General features: G+C 41.9%; 1 protein-coding gene across 1 annotated transcript in view; it reads left to right on the top strand.

The window, feature by feature from the left end:
* lrrk2 (leucine-rich repeat kinase 2) overlaps positions 1 to 13375 on the top strand; it is a 66765-nt gene that overhangs the window by 7574 nt on the left and 45816 nt on the right. The window contains 11 exon segments of the mRNA XM_034205552.1: positions 370 to 458; positions 1981 to 2121; positions 3560 to 3694; positions 5074 to 5099; positions 5101 to 5206; positions 7726 to 7845; positions 9682 to 9842; positions 10304 to 10377; positions 11987 to 12093; positions 12616 to 12745; positions 12932 to 13056. Coding sequence (XP_034061443.1) covers positions 370 to 458; positions 1981 to 2121; positions 3560 to 3694; positions 5074 to 5099; positions 5101 to 5206; positions 7726 to 7845; positions 9682 to 9842; positions 10304 to 10377; positions 11987 to 12093; positions 12616 to 12745; positions 12932 to 13056 — 1214 coding nt within the window.

Raw genomic sequence — 13375 nt, 5'->3', positions numbered from 1 at the left:
TGTGAGGAGCTCCGTGGATTGGTCCATTTTGGTTCCCGGAATAAACAAATGGAAAAAGAGAAATCTCCAACGAGGCGTTCTGGGGCAGCACAGACAGGTCTTCTCTGTGTTAGAGTTGTACTCGCTACAGTGTGTACTTTGAGGGGTTGTGACTCTGCAGACCGTTCACATGCAGAAAAACCTTCATAACACAAGGGGACGGGTAATAACCAGAAAAGCATGACATCAAAATTCCTGTACCTTTCCAAACATTAGGCCTCTGTATACAGACAGTAAAAGGATGGAATTGACTCGAGTCTCACTCTTGAATCCCGTTTCGTCTTGGCTTCAGCTCTGGCTAATCCTTCTCTTGTCCTGATGTGTTTCCAGGCAGATCCTGAAGGTGTTCTCTCAGTACAGCTCAGACTGCAGAGTGACCATGGTGGGACTCAGAGCGCTGGCTCTCCTGCTCAGATCAGGTAAACGACAACAATAACAACAACACAGCAGATACTGTATGCTAAAAAACATGACCACTCCTACTAAATATGACAAAAGTAGAAAGAGAATTTAAAAGCTTTTGCTGTGCATTAGAGCCTAGCTAATAGGTTGTGATTTTACATTTGATTTTTCATCTGATTTGAATATTTGATTAAGACGGCAAAGTCACGGATCAATATAAAAAAGAAACTTGAAAGTATATGGTTCATAAAGACTTTCAGCGTAATAAGATAAGAGTGGTACTGAAACTGAAATTGTGAATGTGATATTTTGTACTGTATTATTGTCTGAAACTAAAATAAATAAAGTACTAAATACAAATAAAGACTTTCAGCAAGAAAGAAGAGTCAAACTGTAAATGTAGTTTAAATGTGTGAGGAACCGTATGAGAAGCATGTACAGTTGAGAAAGAAATAAACCAAACCAACAATAAGCAGATGTGTTCAACCAAAGCACTTTGCCATAACATCGAGATGAACATCTACATTTCTTTAACTGTGGCCTAAAAACTCTCAAGAAAACGATCAAATTCAATCACATATATTTCATCTCCATCTAGAGAAGATCTTTGTCTGTGACCTATATTCCACCCTGCTTTGTGTGATGTGAAGCTTCCAATAAAGGTTCACCTAAGAGGGTTAGATCACATGGTCTGCAAACTGTCTCCACTTGTCTGTGACTCCACAAGGTCAGTGGGTTCACTGCAAGGATCATTCATTAAGCAAGCCGAGGACTTCCTGCTTCTGACGGAAATATTCAAATAACGCCAAAGGAGAAAGAACTCTGAGATGAACTCTGAAGAGATATTCTTATATCAAGGTGGCAACATTGTTGATACATTCAAGCACGGACACCGGTCTGCTCTCACATTCCCGCATTATGTTTTACGGGAACCAAACTTTTCACACTTTCCCGCAGCTGCAAGTTTGAGGCAGTTTGCGTCCTTATCACAACTGATCAAGATGGCCAAAAGATGCTCTGCTCAGAGGGCCTTCAAATGGTTCTGGAAGAGAGAGAACCATTTGATGATGATGATGATGTGGAGGAAGAGGTTTCAGAATGCGAGGATCACATTTCTGAGAAGTCTGACAGTGACTTTGAAGAAGAGGATGAGATTGAGCATCAGCTAGTTACAACAAAAAGACGAGCCACAGCACCAGCCGGTCAGCGGGCAAAAAAACAAGCAGCACTTTCATTCATTAATGTGATCTAACAAAAGGGGCAAATATGAACCATGCTGTTTATATTGCTTGTAATTGGGATGAAGTAAATATAAAATAGTTTGATTGTGTTGACTTGAAGCCCAAAAAGGCAGCGGGTCCACCAGACCCACGAACACTGGCTGAGTAACACAAATGTGAACACCACACACGGGTTAAATGAGATAGTACCAATTAATACTTCATTTGTTCTAAACAAACAATGAGATATTCACTTCCTAAACACATAGTGCCGTTTCCCAAACTAACTTGTACATGTGTTCAAATCTTGTTTCTGCAGACATGATTCTTCGGCTGGTGCTGGAGGAGGATGAGGAGGATGTGTTTGTCCTGGTGGTGCAGGCGATGAAGATGTTCCCCAGCAGTGAGGAGGTGCAGCTCCAGGGCTGTGCCGCGCTGCAGCTGCTGCTGGAGGAGGGAGGTGAGCAGGGACTCAGTTTGACCTCTAATGCACTCGGGTGTGGAGTAACATGCATGTCCTTTGTCCTTGTTGAGATGTTAAAGGTCATATACTAGACTAGAGTGACAGTCAAATCTGACTTTTAAATATTATTCTACTCTAAACGCTTCTGAAGAGTCCCCGTGAGGCTCATTATGTAGATTTATTCTTATCTTACCATCAACGTTTGCCCGAATACAAAATAGGTAAACTAAGGTTTATTATTCCTTAGTTGGCTGTTTGAGGATATTTGTAAGTTCAGCTTCACATCATCCAATTTGACTCGCCTCACATTTGTCTAACCCACATGTGTCAAACTCAAGGCCCGGGGGCCAAATCAGGCCCTTGGTGGATTTAATTTCGGCCCGCAGGATCATTTCTAATCACTATTAGATCTGGTCCTCCGGTATATTGCACGCACACCTTCACTCAATCCTGAGGGTCTCCTCCGCTCAGAGCCTGAGCCCAAACATTGATGAACTTGCCCCCAAGATGAGATGCCAAGTATCTGAACTAGCATCACAGAGCAGCACTGAGTTTAATGGATGTTTCCTTCTGCACTTTTTCTCTCACGACAACAGGGCATGTTTGGTTTGTTTTGTTGAAGCTGTTGTTGGCCTGTGGAGAAATGTACTCATAAGAAATGACTCTGGAAAAGCTGCAGGTAGAGCCATAAGAAATGAATGCAACTGATTATTTAATGTTTCATGTTGTTTTTATAGGCAATCATTTAAGCTTTGTTAGTTCCAGGTTTAATATGTGCAATAAGTTCATTTCAATAAGTTTTGCTATAAACATTGAACCAGTCCACCCCTCGACTAGTACCCATTTTAACATTTTGGCCCACTGTGTATTTGAGTTTGACCCCCCTGTTCTAGACTATGCTTTGTCAATCTAAGCTGCACTTGGGTTTAGCCTAAAGGTAACATTATCATCCATCTCTGCCTTCTAATAAGCTTCAAATAGCAAGTTACAGGAACAGTTTCACCTATAATATAAACATTTACATAGTTTTTTATCTACAGCACATTCCCCAACAAGTGAGCACAAGCTTCTTGCACTGATACGCTGTGGGTGTAATCTGGTAGAAATAAAACAGTTCCTACTTGAAACTGCTCACAACAGTGTTTTGTGGATTATCTTGAGTAGTCATAGTTTCTGGAACGAGACATTGCCATTATTTTGGAGAGAGGCAGATATCACTACGCCCAATATCTCCAATCCAAATGATCTGGATGTATTGCTTTGGGCTGAACTGTACCTGTTAATAGGCCTACACTTAGCATGTACATATCACTTTAACAGCACCGTTTGAAGAGTGACATGCTCACATATTAGCATTTTAGCTAGCCTTTTCTTAACATTATTCCATTTGCCTGTGTCCATACACTGAACATCTTTCTCGTGCCTGTGTTTCCAGTGAGTGATGAGCACCTGGTGGAGTTTGTGGAGAACCAGGATCACGTTGTGGTTCTAGCGGCTCTGCAGAGGTTCTCCGACAGCCCCGAGCTGCTGCTGCAGGCCATGAAGGTTCTGCTGCCTCTGGCCCGCATCGGTGAGACCTCAGGACATCCCTCAGAATGTTTGTGACGTCTAAAAGAGACAAAAAGCAACTAAATAGTAGTAGTATTTAAGTAAACCTTAGTTTGTTGAGGATACATGGATAGATTCAGTGCATGAATGTGCCTCTTTCACATGTGTTTAAACACATAAAAGAAGCACATAAGATCAAACCTTGTATTTCCTATTTCACACGACCTACTGTATATAACCCCACCAGACGATGATGATATCACTGTTAGGCTTTTTGAATTGTCTTGATGGTAATTAGATTATGCCTCGAACAGTAGAATGGGTGGCGTTATGCTCCAGAGTAACAACAGCTGTTGAGTTTTGTTTGAGGAAAATAGAGACACGGAAACTCCCTCATGGGGAAGAACACAGAAACTCATTAAGTGAGGCTCTGCGTATTTGTCATAAAAACACATCATTATGTAATCGATCATTTGGTTGGTGGCCCGAAATATTTGTTTTACAAGATTACATGCACTCTGAAAGGAAAAAGAGGAACTGAAAGATATTTTACATTGCACAAGTTAAAAGGATATTTTGGGCATTTACTACGACTTTAGTAAACAACTCCTTCTGGCCTGTTCCCAATAGAGTGTCTGAGATGGATACAATATTGGCGTTTTAGCCAGAAATTCTTAAAAGTTAAGATTGTCAAAAGGATCTCGTCCATTTGGACAATAAAAGAACAACATATGTACTGATAAGGACATGTTTTCATTCTCTCTAGATTTTGTAAAGGTGACATTGTTTCTTAATGACCTGAAACGTACGATAATGATGTCATTACGCACTGCTTTTGAGGATGTTGTCTTTTTTATGATCTGAAACGGTGATCAATCGGTGATAACCTTATCTGATAGTAAGGCCAAGCTATTTCACATGATAGCGCCGCTAGAGTTCCTCCTGTGTTGAGAGAAGCTTAATCACTTGTCGATTTATGTGTGCAAAGCCTCTTTTTGGTCCAATGAAACACAGGCCATGTCTGTTTGTGACATATGACTTTTTTCCAGGTATTGCTGAACACTGAAGTTCTTATCAGTCCGGGGAAATTCTGCATTAATGGAGCTGGAGTTGAATGAAAAGTGGAAAAGTGGAAAACCTTCAGTCACAAACATGTTTCTCCACTTTAATCTGTGTCTTTAGATGTAGAAGTTATTACTGTCAGAGGGGGATTCCAGACTGTTCTGTTGTTTGTGAGGGACTTTTCCTGACTTCCTGGTTGTCTGCACTGTGTTTCATATTTAATGTTTGTGTCCATCTTGAATCTGTTAACTTCAGTTATTGACTTCTAACATGCAGGTTGTCATTTGAAATAAAGCAGATGGCGTCATTGTTCTGAGTCTATGACCTTTTGTCCTTCAGGCAGTAACGTGGAGATGTTGATGTCGGGGGGGGTCTCGCTGCTACAGCCTCGTCATCGCAGCTATGGACGCCTTCCCCGAGGAGGAGGGGCTTCAGGAGACCGCCTGCTGCCTGTTCAGGAGCTTCACATCAGGTCAGACTCTCAGATTACGCTTCTACACACTGAGCCGGAGTGCAACAACTTATATTAAAACTTAAAGCTCCCCTATTAAACTGTTTTTCATCAATATATTACAGGTCTCAGATATATACAGAACATGTCTCTGAAGTGTTTGACTCCAAACACCAAATAGATCATTGCAGCATTACCCATAATCCCTTCTGTTTCAGCCCTGTTTCCAAAGTGCTGATTCTCTGTCTGTTACTTTAGATGAAAATAAGGAGCCCCTCCCCACGCCCCTCTGAGAGACATTTGGTTAGAAAGAACACAATGGTGCTCTAAGAGGAGATTCAGGTGATAAGGGGGGGGGGGGGGGGGTTACATTGGTTGCTGATTGGCTAATGGTTACACAAGACAACACATCGTTATGACATCATAAAGTGGCCAAAATCTGATCAGCTCATTTTCAGACAGGTTTTTATAGAAATAGATCAAAAAGAGAGAGAATCTTTTTTCCTGAAACTTTCAGAGTCTCTTTCCACAGAGGGGACACATGTTGATGTAGAAGAGACATGAAGAAGAGGGGACACATGTTGATGTAGAAGAGACATGAAGAAGAGGGGACACATGTTGATGTAGAAGAGACATGGAGAAGAGGGGACACATGTTGATGTAGAAGAGACATGGAGAAGAGGGGACACATGTTGATGTAGAAGAGACATGAAGAAGAGGGGACACATGTTGATATAGAAGAGACATGAAGAAGAGGGGACACATGTTGATGTAGAAGAGACATGAAGAAGAGGGGACACGTGTTGATGTAAGAGACATGAAGAAGAGGGACACATGTTGAGAAGAGACATGAGAAGAGGGGACACATGTTGATGTAGAAGAGACATGAAAAGAGGGGACACATGTTGATGTAGAAGAGACATGAAGAAGAAGAGGACATGTTTGATGTAGAAGACATGAGAAGAGGGGACACATGTTGATGTAGAAGAGACATGAGAAGAGGGGACACATGTTGATGTAGAAGAGACATGAAGAAGAGGGGACACATGTTGATGTAGAAAGAGACATGAAGAAGAGGGGACACATGTTGATGTAGAAGAGACATGAAGAGAGGGCACATGTTGATGAATAAAGAGACATGAGAAGAGGGGACACATGTTGATGTAGAAAGAGACATGAGAAGAGGGGACACATGTTGATGTAGAAGAGACATGAAGAAGAGGGACACTGTTGATGTAGAAGAGACATGAAGAAGAGGGGACACATGTTGATGTAAGAGACATGAAGAAGAGGGGACACATGTTGATGTATAAGACATGATGAAGAGGGACACATGTTGATGTAGAAGAGACATGAAGAAGAGGGGACATGTTGATGTAGAAGAGACATGAAGAAGAGGGGACACGTGTTGATGTAGAAGAGACATGAAGAAGAGGGACACTGTTGAGTAGAAGAGACATGAAGAAGAGGGGACACGTGTTGATGTAGAAGAGACATGAAGAAGAGGGACACATGTTGATGAAGAAGAGACATGAAGAAGAGGGGACACATGTTGATGTAGAAGAGACATGAAGAGAGGGGACACATGTTGATGTAGAAAGACATGAAGAGAAGGACACATGTTGATGTAGAAGAGACATGAAGAAGAGGGACACATGTTGATGTAGAAGAGACATGAGAAGAGGGGACACATGTTGATGAGAAGAGACATGAAGAAGAGGGGACACATGTTGATGTAGAAGAGACATGAAGAAGAGGGACACATGTTGATGTAGAGAGACATGAAAAGAGGGACACATGTTGATGTAGAAGAACATGAAGAAGAGGGGACACATGTTGATAGGAGACATGAAGAAGAGGGGACACATGTTGATGTAGAAGAGACATGGAGAAGAGGGGACACATGTTGATGTAGAATAGACATGAAGAAGAGGGGACACATGTTGATGTAGAAGAGACATGAAGAAGAGGGGACACATGTTGATGTAGAAGAGACATGAAGAAGTGGATTTTGCATAATTGGTGACCTTTAAGTCGCATCTTGATCACCCTCTAACTCCCCCAACAACATTTTAGTTGGTCTATTTTGTGGATAAATGTGTTGTTGGTTTCAGCCATTTTGTCCCTATGTCCAAGTTGAATAGATCCAAATGTTACAATAGAGGACTAGAAAAGGTATCTAGTTTCTGAACACCTGAAGAGATACTATTTATCTGTTTTGTGTTATTGTTTAAGTACACTAGGAATAACATAGTACATATATGTTTTGTTTGCATATGTTCATAGTTTACTTTAGTGTGTATTGTGTTCAACATTTAATAACCCTCAGTTTCTCTGACAATGAATAACTGAGTATCTCTTCACTTGTTGACGTTCAGTGATAACTCTGTTTGCTAAATCAATGAACCCTCACTATTATTCCAGCAGTGTTTGGATTGTATTCATCCTGATGTGTTTGCCAGTGAACACATTAAGATTAAAGGGGTCAATAAAGGCACCTGTTTTATCCAGGGTGTGCTTGTTTTCGTGTCTCCTCGTAGAGAGTTACTACAACATCCTGGTTCTGAACGGGGTGCAGAGGATCGTAGTGAGAGCCTGTCAGCGTTTCCCCGACAACGCCAAGTTGCAGGCGGCTGCTCTGTCCTGCCTGGCTGACCTGAGTGAGGACACACACACACACACACTCACACACACACACACACACACAACACACACACACACACACACACACACACACACACACACCACACACACACACACACACACACACACACACACACACATACCATGTATACATCACTTCAGGGGACATTACATTGACTTTCATGCATTTCCTGGAGACTTATCCTAACCATAACCAACACATGCCTAACCCTAACCCTAAACCTAACCAAGTCTTCACCCTAAAATGAATGACTCCCCTCATGGGGACCTCCTATTTGACCCCATAAGGGAGGCGAGTCCCCACACGTGACTATGTAAACAGATTTAGGTCCCCACAAGTATAGTAATGCTAGACCACACACACACACACACACACACACACACACACACACACACACACACACACACACACACACACACACACACACACACACACTATATTTAACCCCTGTATTTATACCCACACTGATGAAAACAGAACAATGCCTGAACCTCAACATAACATCACACGGCAGTGTTATACGAAGAAGATAAATGATACTACACACAGTTATTTAGAATCTATTGGAGGTAAAGAAGCCTGTCGTTGTCAAGCTCAACAACTCTTGTCTGTAGTTTCTAGTCTTTGAACCAAAACAATAGATCGATATCCAGGAGATTGAACCCACTTAAAGTCAACAGACTACTTTTCTTTGACCTTATTTCTAACCAGCTATGTATCGAGCTTTGTCAACTACGAGATATTCCCAACAAGCTGCACAAACACAGCCATCAGAGGATTAACAATGAGTCCTCAGTAGAAAATTGCACATAAATTGATTGTCTGTGAAGGACAAGTTGTATGTTTTTCAGCACACGGCTGTTGATAAGGATAGAATATGCTGCAGTGACGTGCGGTGAGGTTCAGGAAGGTGAGGCACTGACTCTTTCAGAGTTAGATTTACAAATATTATATTTTGACCTTAATCGAAATGTTCGGTTATTTTCAAAAGCTTTTTTAGTCTGATGCTTCGATTCATTTTAAACACTGTTCAACAAAAGGATACCCAACATCTAAATATTGGATTGTTCTTTCTTAGTAAGATCCCATTTTCATTACAATTGGGGTCTTACCTTGACTTGAAGATGAAGTCCATGCTCTCCTTCTGGACAACAATCTCCATTACATTTTTGTAAAAGTCCTCCTTATCTTCCTGTAGTTTCAAAAGTCTAGCTTGTTGTTTGCGTCTGCGTAGAATAACAGTAGCAACAAGAACCTGTGGGCTCACGTGCGCTCCCTTCAGTGTGGCAGAGGTTATGGCTGCCTCCCCTGATGCTTTTTTCATTGCCGTTGTATGATGAGACCAGCGAGCCTAAATATCATATATACGTGAAATAAGTTATTTAGAGACTATGGATGGCGAGGATAAATGTAATAAAGGGATCTACACACATTACATTGGTGACATACAGTGAGATGGTGCAGGCATGCGCTTAGGGCCCGCTTTCCAGCCCGTTTCTGTGGGGTGACGTGTCTGTGGGCTTACGTGAGGCAGAGCTCGTCCCTGCCTCACTCCTCATCGCTCCCATGTTGTAGTTGTAGCGGAGCTCGGCCAATTTGCTGATTTTGACTATAAAAAGCGATTGGAATCATACAGAAATCACATTTACAACACAGATCAGTGGAGACATTTTCTTATTATTTAGTTTTTCTTTAGTTGTTTTTCCGTTACATTGGAGTATGACAGGTGAGGCTCTGCCTCCCCTGCCTCCCCTGACTGCACGTCGCTGATATGCTGTGATAATATCTCGTACAGTGGAGTTATTCACACGGCATTCTCTACGTCTGTTAGCCGCGACCATCGTGCAGAACAAAGCCGTGGCGGAGCAGGGTCTGGAGGAGGGGGAGGCGGAGGAGAACAGGGGTCGGGAGGAGGTGGAGGACATGGGTCTGGGCTGGATGGAGGCCTGCTGCTCGGCGCTGGAGCTCCACGCCGCGGATCCAGACGTTCAGGTCAGTCTCCAGTGTCAAGTCAAGTCTCAATAAAAGACCCCCATCACCCCAGCCACAAACTGTTCTGTCTATCATCAGGTCTAAAAGCACCAGACTCAGGGACAGTTTCATTCCACAGGCCATAAGACTGTTAAACACCTGAACGTTTGAAAGGACATCCATAACATTCATCTGTTTTCAACTTACAAATTATTTATTTAATATATCATATTCCAATTAATTGTATATAGACTCTCCTTGCACTATTTCTATCATATTTTATTTGTATTTACTTGCACTATTTTATCTGTTTAAATGTGTTGCACTGTTGGAGGAGCCTGTGACCTCAGATTTTCATTGACATTTCTACACTGTAGCTATGTACAAAAAGTGCTTCAGTCCTTCCAGCTACAGACCATATTTCACAAAGGAGCACTTTTTTAACAGTCTCTAACTTGCATCAATCCTTTCTGCTGCCTCAGGAAGCTGCCAGCTGGGCCATCCATAATCTGCTTCTGCATGGAGTGAAGCATTCAGAGGAGGAGCAGGAAGAGAGGTACCACTGTCTGAGGATTTCAACACTTAAAGGTCCCCTATCATACTGTTTTTCATGACTTTATTATAGATCTCAGATATAGATATTTGGTTAAAAAGAACTCAATGGTGCTCTAGGAGGAGATTCAGGTGATAAGGTGGGGTGGGGGGGTTACCTTGGTTGCTGATTGGCTAATGGTTACACAAGACAAAACATCGTTATGACATCATAAAGTGGCCAAAATCTGATCAGCTCATTTTCAGACAGGTTTTTATAGAAATGGATCAGGACAAAAAGAGAGAGAATCTTTGTTCCTGAAACTTTCAGAGTCTCTTTCCACAGAGGGGACACATGTTGATGTAGAAGAGACATGAAGAAGAGGGGACACATGTTGATGTAGAAGAGACATGAAGAAGAGGGGACACATGTTGATGTAGAAGAGACATGAAGAAGAGGGGACACATGTTGATGTAGAAGAGACATGAAGAAGAGGGGACACATGTTGATGTAGAAGAGACATGAAGAAGAGGGGACACATGTTGATGTAGAAGAGACATGAAGAAGAGGGGACACATGTTGATGTAGAAGAGACATGAAGAAGAGGGGACACATGTTGATGTAGAAGAGACATGGAGAAGAGGGGACACATGTTGATGTAGAAGAGACATGAAGAAGAGGGGACACATGTTGATGTAGAAGAGACATGAAGAAGAGGGACACATGTTGATGTAGAAGAGACATGGAGAAGAGGGGACACATGTTGATGTAGAAGAGACATGAAGAAGAGGGGACACATGTTGATGTAGAAGAGACATGAAGAAGAGGGACACATGTTGATGTAAGAAGAGACATGGAGAAGAGGGTACACATGTTGATGTAGAAGAGACATGAAGAAGAGAGGACACATGTTGATGTAGAAGAGACATGAAGAAGAGGGGACACATGTTGATGTAGAAGAGACATGAAGAAGAGGGGACACATGTTGATGAAGAAGAGGGGACACATGTTGATGTAGAAGAGACATGAAGATGAGGGGACACATGTTGATGTAGAAGAGGGGACACATGTTGATGTAGAAGAGACATGAAGATGAGGGGACACATGTTGATGTAGAAGAGACGTGAAGAAGAGGGGACACATGTTGATGTAGAAGAGACATGAGAAGAGGGGACACATGTTGATGTAGAAGAGACATGAAGAAGAGGGGACACATGTTGATGTAGAAGAGACATGAAGATGAGGGACACATGTTGATGTAGAAGAGACATGAAGAAGAGGGGACACATGTTGATGTAGAAGAGACATGAAGAAGAGGGGACACATGTTGATGTAGAAGAGACATGAAGAAGAGGGGACACATGTTGATGTAGAAGAGACATGAAGAAGAGGGGACACATGTTGATGTAGAAGAGACATGAAGAAGTGGATTTTACATGATAGGTGACCTTTAAAAGCCCAAAGGAATTATAAATTGACCTCTTTTTAGATCAGGAGAATGCAGGAAATCAGATTCTGCATAATTAAGTGTTGTGCACGTCTTGTTTTTCATGTCATCAGGGTTGAATAAGACATGAATGAATATGTCTTATAAAGGGATTTAATGTCCTTGTTGCCCGTGGTGTGTTTTCAGGACTCCTGTCCACAGACAGCTGATGGTGGCCATGCTGCTCCACTCCTCCTCTCCCCGAGTGTTTCAAGCTGCTACCAGTGCCATCTCAACACTGCTCACACACAACAGTGAGTCTCCAACACTATCATTGAGATTAAAGCAATTATATGATATTTGATAATTATATTATCAACGTTTTTTTACCTTACAATGATGTGAAAAGTGGTTGAGCTTAACTTTTGAGTAGCCATGATATAAACCTGCAAAGAAAATATTAAATATGTAGATGTAAAAACATTTTTTGGAAAGTTCTAGGTAACATTTATTTGGATTTACGAACACAATTGTACATAAAGGTTTCATCAACTTTAGATTTTGAGCCTTTTTTAGTCAATTCATTTCCAGTGTGGGTCTAAAACATTAATGATGTTTGTTAATCATCAACCATTCATGATGGAGGTTGTTTTCATTTGATAAGAGAGAAAGACATCAGGGTTGTTATACGAGTATACATTTAGCCTTTTTTTGTTAACTTCTAGGATATCTCAATGTTGTATTCTCAGATGGTTTGACCTATTGCAGGTTTATCATCTCAGGTTCAGCATGTTTTGTTGGCTCGTTCAGTGAATGTCTGCCTGCTCTGTCTGCAGGTAAGATGTGCTCTCTGCTGCTGTCCAGTGGCCTTCATGTCAACTTAGTGGAGATGATGAAGAGACACTCAAACTCGGCTCAAGTTTCCATCAGCGCCTGTAATCTGCTCAAACTGCTCTTCCAGGGAAGGTGGGCAAAAACACAGTTTGTCCAACTTGGGGGTCATTAAGGGTCAAATGAAAGCACAACAAGGAGTAGACTTTTTCACAGATCGTCCACATTTGTCTATAGTGCTTTTATTTTCAAACGTGTTTATTATGAAGTTATAATCTTCGAGGAATGATATGTTCTCAACCTGTGTCTGTGCGTCTGCAGGACGGCCAGTCTGGATGAGCTGACCATGGCCATGACTCAGATCCTGATCAGCATGAAGGTCCACAACTTCCAGCCGGAGGTTCAGCTGGAGGCGCTGCAGGCCAGCCTCGTCTTCCTCTGCCCAGGTGACACATCAGAGGTCACCTGACTAGGACATGTTGAGGTTATATGCTGATCTTTTCTAGGAATCCAAGGCAGAATCCTGCCCTGGGTCGAGTGCTGGTGTTTAACCTGCAAAGGATTTGTTAAAAGGGTGAAAGAAACATATACTGTGAATTCACAGGTGTGGGTACGTGTAAAACCAAATGCACCAAGGCAGTGATGGAGAACAAAAATATGTTTGTATACTTTGACTGCGCAATAAAGCATGCACCTGTATTAGCGAGGCAGTCTGACAGCAATCTAGCATCATTATAAATGGCATTACTATAAGCACTGTTACGT

Source organism: Gymnodraco acuticeps, unplaced genomic scaffold, assembly GCF_902827175.1.
Source record: "Gymnodraco acuticeps unplaced genomic scaffold, fGymAcu1.1, whole genome shotgun sequence".
Classification (NCBI taxonomy): Eukaryota; Metazoa; Chordata; class Actinopteri; order Perciformes; family Bathydraconidae; genus Gymnodraco; species Gymnodraco acuticeps.
Note: the sequence above shows the minus strand (reverse complement) of the source record. Positions and strands in the feature narration are given on the sequence as shown.